General features: G+C 36.0%; 1 protein-coding gene across 13 annotated transcripts in view; it reads left to right on the forward strand.

Moving 5' to 3' along the window:
• LOC5568795 (potassium voltage-gated channel protein Shaw) overlaps positions 1-27,191 on the forward strand; it is a 367,684-nt gene that overhangs the window by 261,443 nt on the left and 79,050 nt on the right. The window contains exon 11 of one of the 13 annotated variants that reach the window (XM_021847471.1): positions 21,503-21,783. The exons of the other annotated variants lie outside the window; for them this stretch is intronic. Coding sequence (XP_021703163.1) covers positions 21,503-21,558 — 56 coding nt within the window. The 3' untranslated portion in view covers positions 21,559-21,783. Of the gene's footprint in view, positions 1-21,502; positions 21,784-27,191 lie in introns of those variants that run through there. 13 annotated transcript variants of the gene reach the window in all.

Here is a 27,191-nt window from a genome sequence, read left to right on the forward strand (position 1 = left end):
AGAAACATTTTTCAGAATTGGAGTTCTTGATTCCGGGGTGATGTTGATCAGTTACTGCGATAGGTTTCATAAATTAAAGAGATATGTTATTCACAAAATTTGAGTTCCCGAAATCCGAATCAAAACTCGAAAAAACAAATTTTTTTGATAAATCGGTCAAATTCAAACGCCTAAAGATATGCAATTGTCTTTGAAATTAGTAACTCGCTCACTAAAAGAACATGGTATTTCTCTGAAAAATAATTTTAATCCTCAATGCTAATTAAAAACTGGGTTCACTGAACATATGTGAAAAGTATGACACAGTTTATTTAAATGGTGTCTTTATACAGTTCATAAAACATTTCCTAAAAATTCTGTTTTCCATGGTATAATTATCTTGAATGTCAAACCGAATTTAGGAACATCAAGCGTAGCTATCAGGTAAAGCGACATCACATAAATTATGATATTTGAAATCGGATCATACCTCTCTTGACAGTTTATACATGAGGGTACGGGAATGATCAACTACTCCCCACTGATCAACTACACCCTGAATTACGTTACCTTGGCAAAAAAGCTCTCAGTTGATAGTTTTTGCAGTGTATAAAAGAACACTAAGATGAGAAGAATGCTCTTTCTCTGTTGGGATGTAATGCCATAAATAAGAAGAAAAAGAAGGAGAAGAAGAAGAAGGAGGAGAAGAAGAAGAAGGATGAGAAGAAGAAGAAGAAGAAGAAGAAGGGTGAGGATGAACAGTAGAAAAAGAAATTGTTTCTTGTTTAATCTCTCTTTAAAAAAAAATGTTCAGCTTGCCTCACTTCCTTGTAGTTATTTTTACATACATAGGAGAAGGTATCGACCGTGATTGTTTTATTTTATTTTGTTTTACGGCTATAGCGGTCATGCGACTCAAAGCTAAAGGGAGTCTATAGAAGCAAATATGGTGTACCTTGTGATGCATAGGACATTTATGTGATTATCGTTTCAATATTCTATATTACTTTTATTAAAATTCTAACTAAGAAAACTGAAACTATTAATGATTTATATCAAAATCATATTGATTGATAGGAATCTGCAATCAACTTTCTTTACGAACTTATAATAATAAACACTCTAAATGGTCGTCACAGCTCTTAAACGTCAATACTGTGCATATCCTAACAAAACTGCAATTTTCATTTCAAATTTGTAAAATATTTTGTCTAAGAAAATTATTCCGTTTTTGTCACGGTTCCGTTTTTGTCAACTGAAAATCGCCGATCGTGTTGATAAAAACGGAACATACCTGTACCGTCGATGGGGGTGACAATGGGTCTAGGGGGTGAGATTGGGTCAAAACGGAAAAATATGTTTTGTGAAATATTTCAGCTAATAACGCTGATATTACTAAAATTAATAATTCATATGTTAGGGAACATATTATTACACATAATTCATAACAATATACATTTTTAGAAATAGTAGTTTTTTTATACTACATCAATAAACTTGCATGTTGAAACTATATAAAATTTACAACATTAAATTTCTCCTGTACAAAGTATCACGCATGTACTCTAGCCTCTATCGTTGTATTAGTAGAATGTTGAAAGTCTTTTCATTGCACATCACAGGTATTTTCCGGAATTTGTTTGATTTTCCCAGAAAAAAAATCATTTTTTTCGGTACGATGTCTAAAACATTGAAAATGGGGGTGAGATTGGGTCAAGTAAGAACGATAGTAAATGAAATTCCAAGTCAACTTGTTTGACATTTTACGGTGCCGGGTGTTCTCTTTTTTCATTAAGATGTGTTTATTCTTTCTAAATACAGCATCTCTGAAACATCAAACAAGTCTACTTGAGTATTCCTTGCATTGAATAACAATACAACGCATTTTGACAACTTCTCAAACCAGCAATTGTGTTTCGTGCGCAGCAACATCGTAAATTTTTATCAAAAGGGTGTTTTTTTTTCTAAATTTGATTATTTATCAGTGTTTTCATAATATAGAAACATCTCACGGAAGTACAATGAGTTGCATCGCTGAAATACTCGGATTATGACGTCAACTTCTGCCTGAAATTTATTGATCGTGGAATGTCGCACCGAAATTTAACTATTTGCGAAGATTTAAAATAATCACTGTTTCAGTACTTACACCTTTGAGGAAACTGAATGGGCTTTATAGCAATAGGGATGAGACTTTGAAGACAGTTTGAGGGAAAAACCAAGAAAATTTATGTAAAGTTGACGATAAATGTTGGGTTCACATATTTTTTCTCATAGCTCTTCAGCTTTTAGTATAATCTTTCTTTTAAGTGGGTTTATCATACTTGTGAAACATCTTAGATATCTTTTTATCTTGTTTGCATCGTATTTTGTCAATATTTTTCAGTTGTGAATGGTTTTGAAATCATATTCTCAAAAACAAGTTATTTCAATTACAGTGACCCAATGTCACCCCCTCTATGGGGTGAGATTGGGTCATTTTTCATTCACTTGTGGTGCCGCTGTGAATAAATATTTGTCTTTAATTTTTTGAACAGTTGTTAATGTACCATCAAAGTACATACACACCAAATTTGAAGTTTATTGGAGTTAAATTGCGATAGTTATTCAAAAAATAAAGCGCACATATCCCTTTTTGACCCATTGTCACCCCCAACGACGGTATTTAAAAACCCGGTCTTTTAGAATCAAAAACTGAAAAAAAAACTGTATTTAAAATGACGGGAAAGGCTTCCAATGTCCATATTTTTTTCAATAAATTTGATTTTGATAAGCACAGCATGGAAATCAGCATTAAATTTGGATTTGTTTTTTTCGGGATCACATACTAAATATTCCGGTCTCCTGTGACTGAACATGTCAAGTAGCCAAGTGATTATTGTGGTTCAAAAATGTTCCACATGAGCTCGCAAGACTTGAAACATACTATATTCACATAGTTTCACATAAATACATTTGAAATATATTCAAAACTTTATCACGAATCACTAGTAGAATAGGGGGTGTACACTACATTTCCGGCCGTATATCTAGATTGGTCACCAATCGTTGTGGTTGCATATAGAAATCCCCTACACAATACAATTAAAATTTTGAGAACTGATCAAGAGCAAGAGGGTGCAAAAGAGTCGTCCGCGCCTTTGAAAGGTTAAAGTGCCCTAATTACCTTAATTAGAACATCCAGTTGTGGTCAGAATAATAGTAGTAAAAGCCGATTTTCATACAATCTTATGTTGTTTAATTTTTTTTGTTCCCGTTTTAGCAATAGGCATAAAATTTTGACAGAGAACTATATTTGTATGGTCAATTTTATTATCTCAAAAATTTGAAATGTTTACTGTACCGGTTCAAAACTTAAGCGCAAGGTGAAATCACTCAAAATAATAGTAGCTGTATTTTAAGCTTTGAAATTAATCTTTAATTATCGTTTCAACAATTTTTAGTCAAGTTGCACAAAATTGATGCTGAAAAAAAAATACAAAACGAAAACTACTCTTATTATGAGCGATTTCATCTGGTTGTTAACTTTTCAAAGGGAACTGTAAAAAACTTAAAATTTTGTGATAAATAATGGAACTAATCTTATATCTGGTTCTCTACCTAAATTTCATGCCGATTAGGGGAAAAAGTTACAACATGTCAAACTTGAGCATTTTGTCTACAAATCGGCTCTCACTACTATTATTCTGAACACAACTGTAAATACAGAGATATGTACGAACTTTTTGAAAAATATATTTATTCCTTTGGTTGAGGGCCACTTTAATTAACATCGACTCATAGTTTTTCAGCAATGCAGAGCCGCTTATCACACCTATAAGACACATAAATCCCAGTACTTTAAAATAAACCGACCGCGCCAATTTTTTTTATATATCCCTTGTATTAGATATGAACATTTGACTTTCATTTGACAAATGGGAATATTCGAGACAAGGCATGTGAAAAATTCACCATATTTTTAACGTTTAAGAAGCTTTTATCTCAACGTTATTAAACTTGATGACTGAAATAAAATCAGAAGGTATGCCTCCTAATCCTCTCTTGTAATCCAAAACAAAAAAAAAATATTCTTAACAGACCTAACAAAACAATTTACAAATAAAATTTATGATTCTGCAGAACCATTATCCGTATTAAAATTAACATAGAACATGATCCAACGGTTTTTGCTTTTTTTATGGGCCATACAGTATTTATCACAAATCCTTACATGATTTCCTAGCCTAAGGAGTATCGATGCAATATAATATAATTTCCAAGAGAATTCGTGGATAAGGATATCTGAATTAATCCTTGTATTGGGTGTTGGAAAAATATGAAAATAAATTCTTGAAATATCAAGTCAAAAAAAATCAAAGTCAAATCGAGTCAAACCTGATAAGGAAATCTTCCGGAAAACCTACTGAAGTCTTCTTCTTCTCCTTGAAACTTCTGAATAAATTACGGGATTTTTTTCCGGGCCACCCTGATAACAAAATTATTATTCAAGTTCCCAGTAATAATTTCTTGAGTTTTATTTAAAGAATTATTCAGAAGAACTTCAGGCTTTTGGAAAGTCTTTGACGAAACTATCAATTAAGGTAGGTGTACAAGTTATGACTACATTTCTTATTGCGTCACACTTGATTATGGCCAAATAGAAAACCATTATTTATACATGTTTTTCTATATCGTGGAAAAGCTAATCAGGAATTGCTGTAGGAGGCCTTAGATGTAATATCTAAATTCAACAAGAAACAAATAAAACAAATAAAACAGCTGATGACATTTCTTGGGAAACATTTGCATACAAGAATGCTAGGATGAGCCCTTGACGAAATTTCTTGTCGAATTCTTGAAACATTCCTGTAAAAATGATTCAATGATATATAAAGATTTTTGGACATAATATCCAAAGGTTTTTTTTGCAGAGCTTAAGTTTAAAAGTTACCCTGGCTTAAAGTAGAAGTACTTTTCGGTATGGGATTGTACACAAATTATGTCACTCTAAATTTCAACTTTGTCGACCCCCTCCCCCCCCCTTTGTCACACTTTTTGTATGAGTCCTCCGAAAATTTTGTAAGGCTTGTCACGCTTGGCTCGATCCCCTTCCCCCCCTTGGAGCGTGACGTAATTTGTGCATGACCCCTATCCTTGCTTCAGAAAACTTTGAATTCTGGAAGCAAAATAGGAGGAATATTTATAAGACTTCCTTGAAAATATCTCTGGGCGATCTGGGATTTTTTAATAGGAATCTCTGGAGGTGTTCTAGGCAAAATTTATGGAGTAATTTAAAACATAATCTCAAAAGCACTACAAAAAAAAACAATTTTTAAATAATATTTCAAGGGATTAGAAGCAAAGGGGTGGAAGTGGCGACAAGCTTGTTCAGAGTAAATCGACTTTGAGGGCCCAATACGCAAAAGGGTGTAAGTGACATATTGGTCGGTTTTGAGTGAAGCATACAGAAAAATTTTACTGTTTCACAGCTGCTCAACAGCAGTTTAGGTGATTTTCCCATCAAACAAAAAAGATAACATAATTCGTAGAGGATTTGCATATATTCGATATCCATACATTATGTAAAGAATAAAAAAAAATCCTGAAAAAAACTCTTCTTAAGATATTCGAATCCTCTGAGCAGAAGCTCAATAGAGAAACTTAAAAGTAGATTAGAGTACCTTATACCTTTTAATTCCGTCCTAAATGCTTATCTTCGGCAGATAAACGTATTTGGGCTACCATTTGCAGTCTTCTTCAGTGTCAGTTACTCATATCCACTATGGATAGACTCCACTGAAGAAGACTGCAAGTGGTAGTCGAAATACGTGTATCTGTCAAAGATGAGAATTTAGTCTGGAATTAAAAGGTACATGGTACTCCAAACTACTTTGAAGTTTCTCTGTTGAAAAAACTTTAAACTCGCGTTTCTCACATGCAGGTTTTGTCCCTCCTGTTTTTGAAAAAATCGTGTTTAGAAATATATCGTTTGACTTCAACTAGAATTTGTATATTTTGACAGATACGCGCATTTCGACTTGGAAGTCGTCTTCAGTTTCGTGTAAAAGTCGAGTGTGGTACATGACATTAACAACAGCCTAACAGCTAATACCGTTATATCAAACGACACAAATTATATCTGGTTTAAAATTAAAGTAATAAGTTTGAATTTATTCACTTACACACGGACAAAATCTGATTACTAAATCCCCAAGTAACACCAAATACATCTTTTTGTGAAGCATTAACGATATATTGTTATATTGAAGCTTTATTCGAGTATTATATAACATCTTGTGTTATATATGAGCTATAGTACAGTATTCGAAAAACATGTCATTCAAGATCATGAATTAGAAATAAATCAAACGGTCTAGGTATTATTAAAGTAGCTTATGTTAATATAACTTTTTAAGATTTTAACCGCTAATGTTTACGTTATCAAAACGTATGCGCTATAAAAGTATTTTGAACTAGTTTTCAATAACATTCAAACACCATGAAGATGCATTAACATCATGCAAGTTGTTCATATTGACACGGGCCTTTCTAACCCACTCCCGTATGACGCTCAAAGTTTTGAATCTTAATTTTTCAGGTGACAATAAGACAATTTTCAGCTGGTATGAACTTTGCAAACCATTTTACACTTATGAAAGTGGAGACTATATAAGCTTTTCGCACGACTTTTCCACACTTTTACAATCAGACATACGATGCCACAAAAATTTGATGAAAATTTTAAAAAAAGTTTTCACCCGGTCTCCAACACGTGACCTTTGGATTCAGAAGTCAACACCGTATCACTACACCACCAAGTAATGCATAGTGGAGCTGAGATTGTTCACCAATATAAATGCAAGCATTCTATACAGTAGCACATGCTCTGTTATTCTTTGAAGTCCATCGTCATCACAGATAAGCTACAGCGATTGCATTCGATGCTTTTCGAGATATTGACATATGATGTGTTACAACAGCATTATAATCCTATTGAAAAACATCTTGTGGTGAAATACGGTCATTGTAAGGTTTGATGATTACAAGTTGCCTCACAACGTTCAATAAAAAAAAAACATATGTTTCTGATGCGTATTGAATACGTTGATTTTACAAGTATATGACTTCATTACCTTTCTTGAAAATGAGATGCTAAGTAAAACGTCAGTAGCACATTATGAACACCTGTTTGAGCCAACTTGATGGTTTGAGATTTATGCATGTTATTTTTACGTCGTAAATACGTTGTTCAAACAAACTATACAAGCGCTTCAGTTGCCACGTGGCACTTATGAATGCAAAGTAAAAATTTGCCGGGGGCAACATTGACGGTTCAAAAAATGGCCACGGCACAGTATATAAAGTCGTTTGATTTATGCTGTCCGAATGTCAATTTGAGAAGTGAGCGCAATAAACACATTGTGATTATCCACAAGTAGTGTGTTATTCAGGGTAGTTCGATTGATATTAATGTGGATGTTACTTAGTAACATGATTTTCATAGAAAGTTTAGAATATGTAATCGATATACATCCGAACATTTTTTGACGGCACTGCAGGCTTCGTGAGGAAGACGCCATATTGTGTTTTTTTGACATTGGGAATTGATCCGCTGAAAAATTCTATGATGGCACACATATTTTTAGGATAGTTTGTTTTGTTTTTCCATTTCATTGAGGCGCATGAATTTACAATTAATAAAATTGTGCATTTCACAATAAATCTAGAGCCGCACACAGTTTGAGTACACTATTGGGAATTAACAGAAGAAAAGTTAATAATCACCATAAGCACCGTGAAGAGAAAAAAAACATTCGCTTTCATTATTTTGATTTTGTTTTGAACTGATGCTAACAAAACAAAAATAGATGTAATTTGTAAAACAATACATCTTCTTAGCTTCAATATAACAAGTAAGTATTAGTGATGCTATGTAATACATCTTTAACACATAATTGTATGTTCTAATGATGTATTGGGAAACATCTTCTATGACATGAAAGATATTTTATGAGCAGCCATTTTTTGCGCTGTTTCGGTGATATAAGTGTACAAAATAAAGTTATCCATATTCACCACAAAACATACCAATTTGTATGAATCAAGTATTTTATTCATTCATAAAACAAGTTGTGTTACTTGGGTCATTACCTACAAGTAATGAATTTCATAAATTGGTAAGGTCATGATATCAGGATCACAAATCACAGTTGCTGAAGTCATAATCATAATTCTTCATGAGCGTAACATCCAGAGTGGTGCACTTTGCTTCAACTCAATTGTATCGATCACCCATTATTGAACACAATAAATTGGTTGCGTGATAGAATACACGACTATTAATTAGGAGGCTCTTGGTTTAAGACTCACTCAAGCATTTATATTTATTTATTTATTTTTTATCGATCAGAAACGGATACGCGAGTCATAATTTTAAGCATTTCAATCAAGAATCCATGCAACCAGCAACCAAAACGCAATGCGTGTGTTGCAATCTGACTCAGAAGATCATTAGTCCAAATTATAGTGTATTTTCATAAGATGACATTGGAATTAGAGTTTTTGAAACAGTAGTACTGGTACCAATAATACCGACTCACTTTTGGTACCGTAATACTGGTACTGAGTTGATCTTGAATAAGATTTATATTCAATGATAATTATTATTAACATTCTAAAACTTTTAATTCAAAAATTTATTTTAAAAGGAATCTTTAAATACTGTAATATTTGTTCTCATTATACTTTGTTTTCTTATTAACAACATCAAAATTGTAGTATATGTTATCGGTTCAGTTGCAAAAATGTCAGTACCGGTATATTACCAGTACTACCGGTTCTGACTGCTGCAAAATCATAAAACCGATACTCAGCAAAAATGGTAGGTACCGGAAACCCTAACTAGAATCACATTATCCACAAAACAGCTCAAATATTTATAATAAAATCTTACCCAAGATATCGTTAGAAAGTCATAGGTCAATTTTTCTAAGAATATTGAACAGATTACTTCAAAAACGTGTATGATTCGCTTAATAAATTTCGATTGTAATTCCTGGACGAATTAATGAGAGAATGCCTGAATAATATGCAAATAATTGCCTTGAGTTGCGATTGCATTGGTGCAATACTTGAAATTTTTTTATGTGTTTTTGAGGAATGCTTGTCGTTTGGAAGAACATTTGTTCTTGATCTGCTACATTAATTAGAACAAATCTTTGCATGTCTGAAATTTTTGAAAATACTTCATAAAAAATATTTGGGAATTTTAAGAAGTTCAGGAAGAAATCTAATAGAGCAAAGAGCTGGATTAATGCTTAGAAGAATTTATTAAAAGGAAAATCTAAAGAAATTCTTTGAAATATCATTTATTGAACCCATAGTATATTCTTCGTGGATGGATCTATTTAGAATATTTTGTACATATATATTACTAGTAGCTATGTTGGCAAAATCATTGGCAGAATTCCTGTTTTTAGCCATATTTATATTTTTTAATAGATGTGCTTTGAAAAAGCATGATTTGAGGATTTTTAGAACTCCAAGGATTTCATCTTGATGCAATTTACAGTCAATATGTGCGCTATAGTGAATATTGAAGAAAATCAAAAAACATAATTTTCTAAAAACCCAACCTATGACGCATTTATTTTTCATCATCCAAATAAGGGAAGCAGCACCTCCACTGTCCCCCTAGCTACGCCCCTATACACACATTGTAAGGCACTCAAGCGTCTCAACAAAACAAGCAGCAGCAGCTTGTTAAACCCAAAACAACAATCAAATGAGCTGTATTGAATAGAATTGGCCAGATACTATTTGCCCAAACACAAATAACGGCAACGACATTCCCCACCTTACACAGCAGGATCTGTCAAAGGAAGTGTACATGGCAAACGACGGCAGCGAATGGTGGCAGTTACAAGAAGGACATTGTTCCCGGTACTTACAGCATTGGACAAAACGTTTGCAAATATTTTGATTTTCAAAGCAACATGGTCAATTCTAGAGGGTTAGATCGGTTAGATCTGAGTTATTTATGAACCGATTTGAATAAAATTTCCACAGTTTTTTTAGACAAAGCTTGAAATTCGTTGAGTTTGAAATCGATAATGATTTGACTAAAGCGATTTTGTGATAAAAAATATATTAATTTTGGAAACGAAAAAATGCAGAAATAGGTTCATGCTATATTTTGCAAAGTTGTAGATTTAGTTATAATATTTCTGAAAAAAATATTACTTCAGTAAAATCATTACTACATTTGAACTCGTGATTGTAAAAGAATCTCAGAAATATATATTGGAGTTCAAGTTACGTCCAAAGAAATGAGAATATTTCATTCAAATCGATCCATAAATAGTTGAATCTAGTTTACAACAGTTGATCGTTTTTAAAAGACATGGATACCTCAGCTACACACATGTTATAATTGTGCATTATCAACTGATATATGACCAAAACTAGTCATATATAAGTTGATAATACACAATTATAACATGTGTGTTACTCGGGACCGTCTTCAGCCATTTAGCTAGACAGACTGTAACTTAACACTAGATAACGGACAAGCATGCTCCAGTGGCACTGCCGAGAAACATTCCTGATGAAAAGTTTCAAGAGCTGAAGCGGGAATCGAACCCACACCCCATGACACGATGCGCTTAAATGCCTGAAGACACTAACCGCACGACCACGAGGCCCAGGTATGGGAAATCGAAAAGATGCAAACGTATTGTCCAACACTGTACCTCCTAGCGCTGCTGTCGTTGTCGGAATTTGGTGAATTTCGTCCGAATTGGGAGGCTAATGGTGATGGTTGGCGCACGGTAACAACCGACCAGTAGTCACAACGAACGCGAGAATGGTAAACACAATTTACGATCGAGGGTTTTCCGCTGTTGAACGATGGTCCGACGGCTGGTTTGTGATGTCTAGGTATTTTGTTAAGTTTGCTGTTCTTCTTTTTCTGGACATTACAAACCAGGTGGGATTGAACTTGTCTTCAGAATTTTGGATCAAGGGAGAATTCAAATTCTCTTCAAATAGGAGCTTTCTAAAGTTTTTTCAAGAAATGTGCGTCAAGCTATTTTGTAACTATATACTAGATTATCAATTTGGAAGCATTCCGTATCAACGCACCATGTGTCCAAATTTGTTGTTCACCCTGGCTATATTTGGAGTGAATGTGGCGAGGTCTTTGGGATTGTTTGTGTTTGCATACTGCAGGACAAGTATTTGCTCACCTGTTCACAGCACAGCTCAATGTTCGATTTACGTTCATTAGTTGCTAATTTTGATGCGTTCAGTTGTCGCTGATGAGGTGAATAATGTCACCGATTACTATCAAATCATGCTTGTGCTCGTCACCGACCAACGGCGAATCATGCGTTCCGATAACTGTCAATGAAATATTTTCAGAAAGTTTATTCTCCATGGTCCATACAAACTCATTTTAAGTATTGAATGTTGACCCCCTTTGGTCAAAAATTTTAAATAATAATGAGTTTCACACAATTTTGAGAATTTTAAGTTTGAATCAATATTCTCAAGATAAAAACAAGGGAAAAGCCATGATCTGTTGTCACATCTGCCTATTTATCTGTCTATCATGGTTGTGCTACTTTTCCCCAAATGCCATTTCTCCAAATGCCACAAATCTCTTAACTGGTGGGGAACGTGCCTTTGGAGCTGGCCTTCTGATAATTATCGTTCTTCCTAGTTCATCACCCTGTCACTCAAGACTTTCGCATTCGGGGAAAATGGTCATTTGGGGAACTAACAGTCGGGGCAACGACATTTGAGGAAAAGTAGCACAATTGTCTATCACTCTATCTGTTACACTTGCGAGCAACGTTGCATACAGAAGGCAGAACTTGCGTACAAGTTGAAGGCAAGTAGTATATCTGTAGGTGAAAAAAATGTCAAAACATCTAAAACAGTCTTGCAGGTTTAGAGATACATATTCATATAAAGTTTCCGAACGCCGTTTAAACTAAAAAATCAGGGGGGGTTGTGTACAAGACACGACCGCATGACGTGAACTACGCCAAGTGATTTTCTGCATTTGAATTTTAGTCGATTGTCATAGTTTCAGCCTTTCTTTAGTTCAAACTCAAACATAATATCGTAACGGTCGCAACATTATAGATTTTCAATTGACACCCAGTATATTGCCGTAAGACGTAGTTAACGTCAATATATTGCATTTCAACGGCACAGCAGCAGCGTCCTCGGAAACATCCTCAAATTGCCGTATTGTCAATTATTCGTAATAAATTAATTATTGTATGCTGCTATGCGATGAATTGAGAAATTATAGCAAGTATGTGGTAAACACATTAGGGAATATTACACAATCAACTCTTTAAAACACATTTGTTGGCTCTGAAAAGGGCCGATTAAATTGTTCAATTTGCGTAACACGGATCCACTTTGACGGCGCACTGGTTGCAATCCTTCTCGCCCGATGAGATTTGCGGTGCGGATGACGATGTGCGCTTCAACAAGCGGCTTTGGTCGATTTTCTTCAGCCATCTCGTACAAACAGCTTGCCTCTGGTAGCGAGGAGCTGAGCAGGTTTGAAAGAGCTCTTACCAGCTCGAAAGCGAAAACAGAATGAAACCGAATTCAACAAAGAAGGGATGCTCTATACCCTTAGAATAGCAGGTGATGCTCCTCCTTTCAAATTCTTCGTTTTCTTATCTGGGAAATAGGCTATATGAAACTGATGTCTGGGTAAGGGAATTACAAGATTAGCATTATGCTGTTATTGCATCCCGACGGCACTGCAGCAGCGTCCTCGGAAACATCCTCAAATTGCCGTATTGTCAATTATTCGTAATAAATTAATTATTGTATGCTGCTATGAGATGAATTAAGAAATTATAGCAAGTATGTGGTAAACACATTAGGGAATATTACACAATCAACTCTTTAAAACACATTTATTGGCTCCGGAAAGGGCCGATTGAATTGTTGAATTTGCGTAACACAGACACATTTTGGCGGCTTTGGTCGACTTTCTTCAGCCATCTCGAACAAATTAAAGAATATTACACAATCAACTCTTTAAAACACATTTGTTGGCTCTGAAAAGGGCCGATTAAATTGTTCAATTTGCGTAACACGGATCCACTTTGACGGCGCACTGGTTGCAATCCTTCTCGCCCGATGAGATTTGCGGTGCGGATGACGATGTGCGCTTCAACAAGCGGCTTTGGTCGATTTTCTTCAGCCATCTCGTACAAACAGCTTGCCTCTGGTAGCGAGGAGCTGAGCAGGTTTGAAAGAGCTCTTACCAGCTCGAAAGCGAAAACAGAATGAAACCGAATTCAACAAAGAAGGGATGCTCTATACCCTTAGAATAGCAGGTGATGCTCCTCCTTTCAAATTCTTCGTTTTCTTATCTGGGAAATAGGCTATATGAAACTGATGTCTGGGTAAGGGAATTACAAGATTAGCATTATGCTGTTATTGCATCCCGACGGCACTGCAGCAGCGTCCTCGGAAACATCCTCAAATTGCCGTATTGTCAATTATTCGTAATAAATTAATTATTGTATGCTGCTATGAGATGAATTAAGAAATTATAGCAAGTATGTGGTAAACACATTAGGGAATATTACACAATCAACTCTTTAAAACACATTTATTGGCTCCGGAAAGGACCGATTGAAATGTTGAATTTGCGTAACACGGACACATTTTGACGGCGCACTGGTAGAAATCCTCCTCGCCCGATGAGGTTTGCGGTGGCGATGACGATGTGCGCTTCTACAAACGGCTTCAGTCGTGGCGGCGTGTTGTTGTTCCATTCGCGTTCCATTGAAAACTGAGCTGAGAATGCGAAAGGCACTCGAGACTTGCTCGCCGACCATGTTCACAGTCTGACGGCAAAAAGAAGAATGAGCGAAGAAGCAGGAATCGGTCTGCTTTTATAGTGCGAAGCGGAACGCAAAAGAAGCGTGGAAAACTGCTTGCACGTGATTGGTTGCGTAAGAAAGGGGTCGACATTTTCCAAATTTTCAATAGTTTATTGTCGATGTTCAATAGTTTTCTCCATTCGAGAAAATTGCTGTATACATTTCCGACCGATTGGTGGGAAAATTTTTAAAATCTATAGATAAATGACTGAGTTATTAGCGTTCAAAATCTTTCATAATTTCGTGACGGTCGCAAAATTTTAGATTTTCAATTGACACCCAGTATATTGCCGTAAGACGTAGTTAACGTCAAAAAACATCTGGGATAAAATAACATAAAAAGTGCAATCAATAATTCACTGCAGCTATCTTCAAGCTATAGCTCGATTTCTCCGCCGGGCATTGTTATCGATGCAGTACAAATCAAACTCCGTACTGCAAGCTCATTTGCAAAATTGAAAAGCATAGCACAACGACCGTTATCTCACTGTCTCGATTTGATATGATGAATATTTAAGAGTCGAATTCGCAGGACATGAAATTCGTATCACTTTTGCAAGTGAATATAGTTGCAACAGAATGTTATCGGGAAAGAGGTCTTCTTTAACTTTGCAATAACGTGCAGGGCTGAAGGTGTCTTGATTCGATTCTCGCGACGGCATAGGATCCTTTCGAGTTTAAAATTCCAGGATTGCTTTCATGTTATCCCCGGACATTAAGTAACAGCTCGCAGCAGTTAACAACTGTGGAAGTGCTTTTGGATTTGTTGAATCTTTGAAGGGTAAAATAAGATCATATTCAAAGGAACAATCGAAATATTTTTGTTACTTGGCTATAACCTTTTTAGAGCTGCACGGAAAATGATTTCAGTTTACCTTTGTGTAACGGCATCGTGCTGTGAAAGCACACAATTCAACAAAGTTTGCCCTTTTATGCCGCAGCAGACAACCGGAATAAGCTTTTTTCGAGCAGCAGCAGCAGCAACAACATCGCAAAATTGCGGAAACGGAACACCATGTCGACACGGTTGCCAAAGCAGAACCATACATTTCTGATTCTTTGTGGCGTTAACCGGCTACTTAGCGTTTGTGCACGAGAGGTACCTCCCTGTAGATGATTCAGCAGCAGTCAGTACAATCTGTAGATTGTTCACTTCTTTGCTAACCATTTCAATGAACCGAGCTAATATCGTTGCAGAATCCTGGACCATTACTGCTGTCAGGATTATTTGCACTTAGTGGTTTTTTGTTGCGATGAATGATTAATTACAAACCACAACAGAAAAAATGGATTTTGAAGCAAAGATGTATATTTATGGGGCTTTCCTTAACCGGCCACGGCTACAAAGCAAAGCTATGCTGCAGGTGTCTGGGTTCGATTCCTGGTCGATCCAGGATCTTTTCGTAATGGAAATTTCCATGACTTCCCTGGGCAAAGCACGAAACATCTTTCAAAGAAATGCTTCCCAAAAATGGTTTCCAAGATGTATCAATAAAAGCATCTATAACTAACATAGTTCTAGTTCCGTTGCATATTAATCAAAAGCTCATAAAGTTCATTGTCGTTCCAATTAACATGCATTTTACCACGTATTTGACGTCTAACATTATTGAAACGGCGAGATTTGTTGCAAGTGTCCTCTGCAAGCACCAATGAAGTCAAGTTTATCAAGATGTGTTCTGTAACATTAAAACAAACCCTTGCAACTTCTCCAAAAATGACAATTTTAATGTTATGTTTCAATATACTTTCATTTAGAGCATCCGCAACGCAACTTCATTCCATGCAAATTGCGTTTTAATATCCACAACTCTAGAATATTCATCTCAGTTGCGTGAAAGTTGCACTAAACTACGTGTTTAACAGCTAAAAGTTTGTTTGTTTCAATCAAGTTGCAGTATAGCTGAGCTGCACCTCACGTATCTTGTTACAACAAAAATATGTTCTAGCAACAGCGTGTTTGTTAACATGGTGTTTCTCATATGTTGCGCGAAAGTTTTTGCAAAAACTTTAGCTCTGTGGGGCGTGTCCATATTTTGCCGTAAGTATTCCGAAGGGTGCAGTAAAGTAATAAGCAACAAAGCTATGTGGTCGCTTATATAGTGCATTTGTGAGGTAGTTTTTTGAAGAGCTGGTGGAGTAGTGAGTAGAGGAAAAGTTCTATGATCTAGAAGTCGGGAGTTCGATTCTCGTTTATATTTTCCTCTTAAGTATTTTGCAACAAATATGCATTTTCTCTATAACATAAATATGTTGCAAACAGGCTCCGCCTTTTGAGTTTTTTGCGTTGCTATTCAGTGCAATTGTAAGTCACATTTTCAACGAATTTCTACTCTGATTAGTTTCAAGAGATATATTTATTCTTGAGTTGAAACAAACTGTGTTGCTTGGGAGAGTATCATCGTACCTGTCACACGATATACGAATGCGAAAATGGCAACTTTGGCAAGAAAGCTTTCAGTTAATAACTGTGGAAGTGCTCATTGAACACTAAAATGAGAAAAATGTCCCAGTTAGGACGTAATGCTCGTTCATTTAAGTGATCCGGGTCTTTTGAACGGCTCCGATTCTTTTTGCCCATTTCTGTTCCAAACTAGTCTGAAGTTATGGCCTTCAGAATCTACATACAAGAGTTCTTTCGGAAGTCCTTCTAGGATGTTTTCAAAGTTCCTCTAGGATTTTTTTTTCCAGAAGTCTCTCTTCGATTTTTTTTTCCTATGGTTCGTGTAGGAGTTCCTCCGGATGTTTCTGTAGGAGTTCCTTTGAAAGTTCTTGTAGGAGTTCTTCCACAAGTTGTTGCAAGAATTCATCTGGACGTTCTGTAGCAGTTTGACCTAAAAGTCCCTAGAAGTCCCTCTAAAAACTACTTCAAATGTTCTTGTTGAACATTTATTCGAAAGTACCTCGGATTTCTTCCGGAAGATTTACAATGAGTTTCTCTGCAGTTCCTCTGGGCGACCTTCCTGATGGAGTTCTGTTTGATCTATCGACCTTGACGCTTGCTCCTACGGGGGCGAGCGTCGAAGGTAGGATCAAACATGTCGCGCGTCGGTTTAGTAAGTGAAAAGTGCCGCGATCGGTTAGTTCTGTTTGATCTTTCAACCTTGACACTTGCTCCTACGGGGGCGAGCGACGAGGGCAGGATCAAACATGTCGCGCGTCGGTCTAGAAAGTGAAAAAGTGGCGTGATCGGTTAGTTCTTTTTGATCCTTTGACCTTGACGCTTGCTGCTGGGCAGTGCGTCAAGAAAGCCAAGTTTTTTTTTTCCTTTTCGGGTCGCGCGCCTATTTTTTCTGAGTGCTTTTATATAGCCGAGCAAACGAGTGAGGCTGAGAGTGGATTGTGGCTGCACAGTGAAGGATAAAGGATCAATTGGTGAGCTCGTTTCATGCTACTATTTCTAATCTATAAAATATGTTTGACTGCACATTTAATCGTTACAATTGTGGGACGTTAATATAAATTTTCAAAAAACTATGAATTGTTCGTCACTGTGAGTCTCGACACAAACTCTGATTCATGAATTATTTATGTTTCACATTTTTTTTTATTTTCAGAACACCCCTTTTTACCTTTATTTTTGAAATTAAAAAAAAAACTTTGAATGGTTCGACACTACAAGTGTAGACTTGCGAAAAGTTCATTTTATTCAACAAACTTTGGATGGTTCGCCACTGTAAGTGTCGGCATAAGAATAAGAGTGTTCTATGATGTTCCAACCAATCAAGTTTTTTGTTTCTTTTCAAATAAGTAAAATATAATAACACATGCTTTCGTCCTCACAGCTGTAGGAATGTTACATTTAGGTATTTGTTCAACAAACTTTGAATGGTTCGTCACCTAAAGTGTCGGCATAATTTTCCACTACATAGAAATTGTTCATATCAAATGAAAATATTATATTTACAAATAAGCATGTATATATCTCACAAATCATTATTTATCATGGTCTAATCGCTAATCAAAGTGAATCCTGTGACCCAACGATCCTTCCCATTAACAAACATTCCTCCCAGTAATCTTTGTGGAGATGCAGAGGCAAACACGGTCTCCAAATAGCAAAGGTTACACACTAACATTCCTTCTCCCAATCCCACCTGACTGCAAGGACGTGGCCGGCGCCGTTATTGACCCTGTATAAATAGAGGCACTGAATTATGCACATTGAAGAAGATTATGGCAAATCCCAGCTGAACTTCTAGTTGATTCTTTGTGCATTTTCACTGACTTTGGTCAATCACGGAATAGCAACCATTGATATGTGTAGTCAGTCTAAGCTAAGCTAAGCTAAAGTTCCTCTGGGCGACCTTCCTGATGGTCCTCTAAGATTTCATCTTCCTCTGGAAGTTGCTGTAGAAATTCCTCCGAAAGTTCCAGTAAGAAATCATTCGGAAGATCCTGTAGGAATTTTTCCAGAAGTTCCAACGCAATTTCCTGTAGGAATTCCTCCGGAAGTTCCTGTAGGAGTTTATCTGGAAGTTTCTGTAGGAGCTTCTCTGGAAGATCCTGTGAGTTCCTCTGGAAGTTCATGTAGGAGTTCGTCCGGAAGTTTCTGTAAGAGTTCCTCCGGAAGTTCCTGCTGAAGCTTCTTTGGAAGATCCTGTGAGATCCTCCGGAAGTTCCAGTAGGAGTTCATCCGGACGTTTCTGTAGGAGTTCCTCCGGAAGTTCCTGTAGGAGTTCATCCGGAAGATTATGTAGGAGTTCCTCCGAAAACTCCTGTACGACTTTTTCCGGCAGTTCCTGTAGAAGTTCCTCCGGAAGTTCCTGTAGGTGTTCGTCCACATGTTTCTGTAGGATTTCATCCGGAAGTTTCTGTAGGATTTCATCCGGAAGTTCATGTAGGCGTTTCTTCGGAAGTTCCTGTAGGACTTTCTCGGGAAGTTCCTGTAGGAGTTAATCTGGAAGTGCCTGTAGGAGTTCTTCTGAAGTTCCTGTGGGTATTCCTCCGTAAGTTCCTGCAAAAATACCTCTGGAAGTTCTGTAGGAATTCCTCCAAAATTTCCTGTAGGGGCTTGTCTAGAAGTTTCTGTAGAAGTTTGTCCGGATGTTTCTGCAGGAGTTTCTCTGGAAGTTCCTGTAGAAATTTCTCTGGAAGTTCCTGTAGGAATTACGGAAACTCCTGTAGAAATTCCTCCGAATTCTCCTGTAGGAGCTCCTTTGGAAGGTCTTGTGAGTTCCTCTTGAAATTCCTGTAGGAAATCCTCCGAAAGTCCCTAAAGAAGTTCCTCTGGAATTTACTGTAGGAGTTCCTTCGGAAGTTCCTGAGGAAATTCCTTCGGAAGTTCCTGTAGGAGTTCGGTCGGAAGTTCCCGCAGGAATTCCTCTGGAAGTTGCTGTAGGAGTTCCTCCGGAAGTTCTTGTGGGAGTTCCTTCGGAAGTTGCTGTAGAAGTTTATCCGGAAGTTTCTGTAGGACTTCGTCTGGAAGTTTATGTAATAGTTTATCCGGATGTTTTTGTAGGAGTTCCTTCGGAAGTTCCTACAGAAATTCTCCTGGAAGTTCTGTAGGAATTCCTCCACAAGTTCCTGTGGGAACTCGTCCAGAAGTTCCTGTAGGAGTTCCTCTGGCAGATCCTGTGAGTTCTTCTAAAAGTTCCTGTAGGAGTTCCTCGAGAAGTTCCTTTAGGAGTTCCTCTGAAAGTTTCTGTAGAAGTTCCTCTGGAAGTTCTTGTAGGAGTTCCTGTGGCAATTCCTTCGGAAGTTCCTGTAGGAGTTCCGTCGAAATTTCCTGTGGGAATTCCTCTGGAAGTTCCTGCAGAAATATCACATTCTAGAAACATGATATTGGCAAAATATCACGAAAACCGCTAGTATCATGATACAACTCCGTAGTCTGAACATTGTTGGGTATTGGTATTGAAAAATGCTTAAAGCGCATTTAAATTACGGTAAAACAAGTAGGTCAAGTGTAGCTTACTTCAGAGTCGGATTTGGAAAGTATAGATTCAGACCTTCACACTACAAAATTTGGATAGCATAGATCCCAAAATTATCCCAATAGCGTTCGAGTAATGTTTGAGGTTCTGTTCAAAGCATAGAATTTATTTCGATAAATTAATTCTACAATAATCGGCTGTTGTGGATCTCCGTTACAAATTTGCAAATATATTGAAGGTCTTAGGGAGATTCTGAGGTCGAAACTTGAATTGTTTATTATGGATAGTTATGTATTGCATATCTGCAAGTATTACAGAATTCGTTCTCATTTGATTTTGTAACACGAACAAAATAAGCCAAGAAAAACATTTCATTTTCATTTTGGCAGTTTATGATTGACAATGTTTCGTAATTTGTAACAAATTTGATACATAACAGCAGCGAGCGGAATCCTTAAAGAGAGACCATTAAAAAAACATAAAACTCATTTTTCTCGCTGATTTGCCTTTGGGGGTAGGTGATTTATATTTCAATCATGACAAACAATCCCTGATCATCCGATAGCAAAAATGTCCCCTGATTTGAAGCTTGTTTAGATGGGTTTCATCATACACTATTATCCCCCTAGACGACAAACAGACTTATATAATGTGTTGCAAATCATGATTTTTACAGAAAGCTCTCTCAATTTTCTTAGTATTCAATCCGTGCGTTTAAAGTAAGAATTATTTTAAGTTATAGAATTTTCAGCAACGCAAAATCGTTCTGGGTATTTATGAGTTAAAAAACGTGGCTTACACTGACTTCAATATTTGCACCTAACATCGTCAAGCTGTGACATTCTCATCTGTTTGTATTATAATTTTATACTTTACACTGTTAGGATATCCTATAGTTCAGATGCATAGAGCAGAAAACGAACATCATCGGTTTGATTTTGGCTTTCGTGTGGGTGCCATTAGCGAGAAACCGAGACGAGAATCATATGTTACGCACAGAATGACACCTCTGCACGTGATGGAAATCTGTAGTCAGCTTTCGTAGCGGGGTCTTCCTTAGACTGGTGGTAAAGTCTACGTTTACAAAGCAAAGCCATGCTGAAAGAGTCTGGGTCCGATTTCCGGTCGATCCAGGATCTTTTAGTATTCAAAATTCTCTTTACTTCCCTGGGCATGAAGTATCATCTAAGCAGAAATGGTAAATTTGGCGACGTAAGCTCACAGTTAATAACTGTGGAAGTGCTCATTGAACACTAAGCTAAGAAGCTAAGTCTCTGTACCAGTGAAGACGTAAAGCCAAGAAACCAAGATGAAGAGAAACGACGGTGAGCAGTCAACGACGATATGTTGAAATGGTAACTCCTGGAAAGGATGAAAGATTTTCCCGGCTAATGTATTTAACGACTTCCCATATCACTTGAACGCCAGATGACGTTGCGGTTAAAATGAGATTCCGTTTTCGTTCCACTTGAAGGGATATGGTTTGTGTAGTGAACAAATTCGACAAAAGACTTATGATCATTGGATCAAGAAAAGGAAAAATGTCATTTCGTGTTCTCAACAGGTTCTTGGTAACAGCACTGGCATTTCTCCGATTACCATTTAGACACAATCATCCAATCATCACCTATCATATTTCACATCTTGTTATTATGTACAGTACTTATGCAAGTTTTCTCTAATTATATATTCCACACCGGCTTAATTACATTTATAACCTACATTTGTGCAATTTTCTAGACGTAGCATCATCCATCATAGGCAAAACAGGTGGCAAGATGGCACAGCTGTTATAACGAAAAGCTTTGTTGCAACTTCACCGTACATTCACTAGCAAGCCAATCCGAAGCGCAATCAGCAGCTCCGCGAGCGCAAATTACCTCCGGAACTTGTCACAAAATCGAACAAACCATTGATTGCGTCCGACCCCAAAAAATTACTTCTACAAGAACAACAGTAACGACACACCAGAATCAAACTAATCAAGCCAAACAACACCCACCGCGGTCGCTGCGAAGCCATACCAAATAGAAACAAAAAACGCTCAAGCTTGTAAATCGCAATCCATTTTTCCGATCCTAGTCGTAGATAGAGTGCTTCCTCCCCCTGGTAGTCAGTCCCAAACCTTAGAAATGTGTACGTACAAAAGTAGGTTCTTGATGTTTGGTGGATTTGTGTGTCGTTTGTTCCTGTACTGTTGTATGTAAGGTAAAATTTGGTGTAAGAAGTTGTTTGTCTGTAGATTCTGTTTCAGAGTAATATAATCGTTGCATAACAATCAAATGGTCGCGGAGAACTCAACCTCTGTATAGTATCACAATTTTCAAAACGAGATCTATGACAGATATCGAAAGGCAAGACTTTGAAGGAACATATGGTCGAAAGAACAAAAAGTCAAGAGGAATAATTAGGAACGAAAGTTTTTTTTTTATTTTAAATATTAGAATTACCGTAAAACGGGATAACTTTTATAATGCGGGTAACTTTGTTAGTGCGAGACCCACAACATACTAAACGATTTAACAAAGTTTCTGTTAATCAGTTAAGCAGAACGAATGCAAATGTATTAGTATGACACTTCATGTCAAAGCTGTTTTCGCTGGAATCAAGTACGTTTGAAGATTTTTATGCAAATATCAGAAAATTGTAAGATTTTAGCATTTCTGAAACGCTTACAAACAATCAGTTCTACGATCACTATTTGATGAAGTCATAATAAGTTCGTCACTTATTCTTGACAGCCTAGTTATAGTAGAACATGAATTCGGTCTCAAATCTCTTAGCGAAAATCATTTTTGCAAACTGGGGTCATTTTTTTAATCTAAGTAAGAAATTTCCATATGGCGTTAAACGCCTAGAGGTATGCAACGCCCTATAAATGTTCCGTAATTCATTCAATTTTGTTCGATTTATACTCCATTATCTAAGTAACCCCAAAATAGAAAACCGACTTTCGATTATATGAAAAATTATATATCTATTAAGAATAAATCTTTTGGAAATCTATCAACTGCAATCGATAGCTAGGATGCCAGTACTTGTTTTAAAAATTTAAATTATAATTCTTGGAAACAGCAAATATTCAAGTTTCCTTCGAAAAAACTATCAAAGTTACCCCGTTTTACGGTACATGTGTACTTCGGTTCAAATAATGGCACAAAGCAGACAGACAGAAAACGGTTGAAATCCAAGCGGATAAATTTCTACGATTATATGTGGAACTTCTTGAATCATAACGCAAGACCCTTGAGGCCTGAATGAATGTTTTATTTAAGCAGATCAACTAAGATCAATAATTTAGGTAACATTTAGTCGTAACTTTATGAAAAAAACTAAGAATTTTATCATACAACATGACACGATATGTAGAAGCGTGGATATCAACTGTTTTCTGTCTGTTCGTTTGTGCCATCGTTCTGAACCTCGGATGGAACCAAAGATTTACACCAAAATTTGAACCACGGTTATAATCGAGGTACGAATGGACCGGTTTTCGAACCGGCATTGGCACCGATGTTCACTTTACACATGTTTGGGTTAAGGTTCAGGTTTGAGCGTTTCGGTTTGCACACGAGAATAGAGTACAAAGAGAGTACGAAACCGCCTGAACCAAAGTGTTGGGTGTTCATTTGGGATTTGGACTCAAAAAACATTTTTTGAACTGCTTATCTTGCTTGCAGAAGCTTATCTTCCTTGTTGAGTGAAAAGCCAGGAAAAGATCAAAAGAAATATTTGCTACTACTTACGGCTACGTTAAAAAATGTGACATAATAACTTGATATTTTTCTTATGTTTCTGCACAGTAAAAAATCTTAAGTTTTCACGCCACATAAACTTTAATGTTTGTCATGTATAACGAATTAGAACTATAGATTCAAAGATAAATAATGAAAACTGCCACATTGCATTCATGAATGCTTGCAAACTTCAGTGAAATTAAAATTTAATGATCTTGCATCCAATATTCGCCATAGCGCGCTTTCTAGAAAGTGGAATTGTAAACGACAATACTCGGTTTCCACAATTATACGCTAAATATTTTGTCAAAATAATGCACATGGATGAAACGACGGTTCTGCTTTTAAAAATGCATTATTTAAGATAGTATTTTCCGCGTATAATTATGTGAACCAAGCCGTTGTAAAGACGTTTCGCGTTCAATAATTAGTATTTTGCTGACAATGTTGGATATGATAGATGTGTTTGTAAATTTTATGATTGAATAACAGACCAAAAACATCTGAGAATCACACGTCACGTATTTTTAGCTCCAATCAGGAAAAGCCATTTATAATGTATTATTCAATGCTTAATGCTACAAACACAGTTATTGTATCCAACATTGCTAACGAAATCCCAGATATTGAACGCAAAACTTCATCTCTAAAATAAACCAATTATAAATAATGCACATAGAATGAGCGAGCCGTCGATTCATCCATGTGCATTATTTTGGACAAAATACTTAGCATATAATCCTGTAAACCAAGCATTCTTGATTGCAATTTTACTGTCAAGATGCAAGAAAGCGTGCAATATTGGCCAAATGAAGGATGGATGACCATGAAATGTTTCAATTTTACTCAACATTGCAAGCATTTCTGTGTGCAATGAGGTAGTTTACATTATTTATTGATAAGTATTCAATTATTACTCATACAGCATGAAGTGATTTTAAATGAATGAAGTTAAAATTACGTACATGTAAATCTAAGATTTTTTGGATTCAGACTTAGGTTTGAATGGTGTGGAGTACCTAGGGTATTTGTAAATCAAAATAATGGGGAAATACAAAAACCAATATCAAAGTTTTGAAATCATTGTAAATTGATCTCTTTGTCATACTGTATCACATATTTCAGTTGGAGACTGTTGCACACACATGCAAAGAATAGTCGATTTTTGAAGAAAGGTCTCACGTTAATAATGTGAAAATGCTCGGAGAATAGTAAGCTGTGCAAGGCTTTGATCTGGTGAGACGTAACGCCATAAATAAGAGGAAGTACCGTAATTCGTGTAGTTGATCAGTGGGGAGAAGTTGATCATTCACGTACCCACATGTATAAACTGTCAAGAGAGCTTTGATTCAATTTCAATTAGCACAATTTATGTGGCGTTGTATTAACTGATGGCTGCTTTTGATGATCTTAAATTCGGTTTGACAATAAAGATAATTATACAATGGAAAAACATACTTTTTAGGAAATGTTTGATGAACTGTTGAAGGGTTCTTCTCCAAACAATCGACTATTGACAAGGCTATATAAAGACGCAGTTTGACACAAATGTTTCATACATTCCAGATATGTTCTGTGAATCCAGTTTTGAGTTTGCATTGTAGATAAACATTTATTTTCTGAGTAAAATATATATTTTTTTGTGCGCAAGTAGAAAATATCAAAGAAAATTGCATACCTTTAGGCGTGTAATGTGGTGTATTCTGCAATTTACAACATTCAAATTTAAAATTGACTGATATATCATTGAGTTGTATGATTTTTGTGACTTGATCCAGATTCAGTGACCCCTAATTTAGTGAATAGCATTTCTCTGTATCTAAGAAAACTTATCGCAATGATTGATCAACTTCATAAAATCCACTTTTTGATTTAAAAAAATTGTTTTTGTTATGAATAGAACATTTCGTCGAAATTTCGATTGTATAATTCGACAGATATCCAACCAGTACATGCTTCAAAAATATTTGGATGATAATACATGCATTCTACTAGGAGTTACAGAACAGAATAGCTTAAAAGTGATCAACTTCACACCATTTTACGGTATGTGAAATGATTTCAATTCACTTTAATGTAAAAAAAATCATAACATTCAAACCAAACGATAAAACATAAAAAGTCCCAATATCAGCCTTTAGAAGCCTAACATTTTCTCCATAATTGTCATTTTTAAATACCTACTGTAAATGTTAAATTGAAAGGAAGAATCCACGATAACAATTTTTTGTATTAACTCAAAATTAGCAAAAATGAACATGTTAAAAATTTGCAGTTATAGTCAGAATGTTGCATTAAAAAAATTAACGCCACAATTATCATTTTCATAACTTTTGCATGAAATATTAATAACATTCAGCGTACCTTATTCACAGTAAGTGGAGTCTTAAACGTGTCGTAGTTAAATGGGTTCATTCGTTTACTTGGAAATTCCAGATTGGGAAACAATATGAAGAATCGATTGGTTTGCACTGACCAATTGATTACCCGGGATCATTCTGAGTTTTTTTGTTGTATACGACCGTTGAATTGAATAAGAATTGCATGCAGTTACTCTCAGAAATATCTTAAAAAGACTCCACTAGCACATTCGTTCGGATTATTCGTATACGAGAGGAATTGCTCCAGTGGTTAGTCTTGAAATTCCTGTAGGGATTCCTGCATGCGTTATTCATTAGCGTTCTTTGCATTCTTCAAAGGATTTTTTCAAAAAATCCTCACAGCCTTCTATCAAACGTACTGCTTCAAAAACACAAGGCATGAGTTAAAATATGTTTAATTTTTTCGCAAGTATTCCTTCATAAAGTACTTTAATAATTAATAAATTAAATTAAATTTTCTTCTAAGTATTTTTCAAATGACGCATCAAGAAATTTTGAAACTATTTTTTTTTCTAATACTTTCAAAAATACAACTTACAATTTCCAGAGAGATTGGTCCAGAGATACTATCAACATTGGCGTAGGAATAGGGGGAGGTGCAGAGGTCCTGGCCCCATCCAGAATCATACATACCCCCCCCCCCCCCCTAGAATGTTTTATAATTTTAAAAATAAAATTAAAAAAAAAAAACAATCAATTTAACATGAAGCAACATCTTTCGAATCAATGTACATGACTCATGTTACTGACAAAAATCTTTTCAGTAGTTACGTTATTTTATGTTGTACAACTACAGTGAGAAAACCTCGCTTATCTTACACAGCATCAGCGTGGTGGTTCTGACTTCAGTGAATCGCGACAACCGAAAGATTAACCGTCCAGCGGTCGATCGATTGGTTATTGTTAGAACTAGCTTCTTGTTGTGTGCGATGTGCGCAATTTTTTGACATTTTCGTTGCAGAAAATACCGTGGATCGAAAAAAGCGTCAATATCCTGAAAGAATAATTCCCAAAATTCGTTTTTTTTTTTTTCAATAATCCAAACAGTTCTGCATAAAGCATAAAGCATGCATTCTGATTTCTCATGTTTTTGGAGGAATGAGAATCCACTAAATAATGCCATACACTTACTTCAACTCGTATTATGTCAGAAAAAAAATAATTTAAAAAATATAATTTTGTCTAACGGAATTTCTCAGAAAACACATAGCGGGAATTTTTGTGGAAAAATAAAACTTAACTTGCAAGGAGTTTCGGCATGACCAAGTTTTTTTTTCAGATGAATGACAGACTTTCAACCTGGTGTGAAAA

This window comes from Aedes aegypti, chromosome 2, assembly GCF_002204515.2.
Source record: "Aedes aegypti strain LVP_AGWG chromosome 2, AaegL5.0 Primary Assembly, whole genome shotgun sequence".
NCBI lineage: Eukaryota > Metazoa > Arthropoda > Insecta > Diptera > Culicidae > Aedes > Aedes aegypti.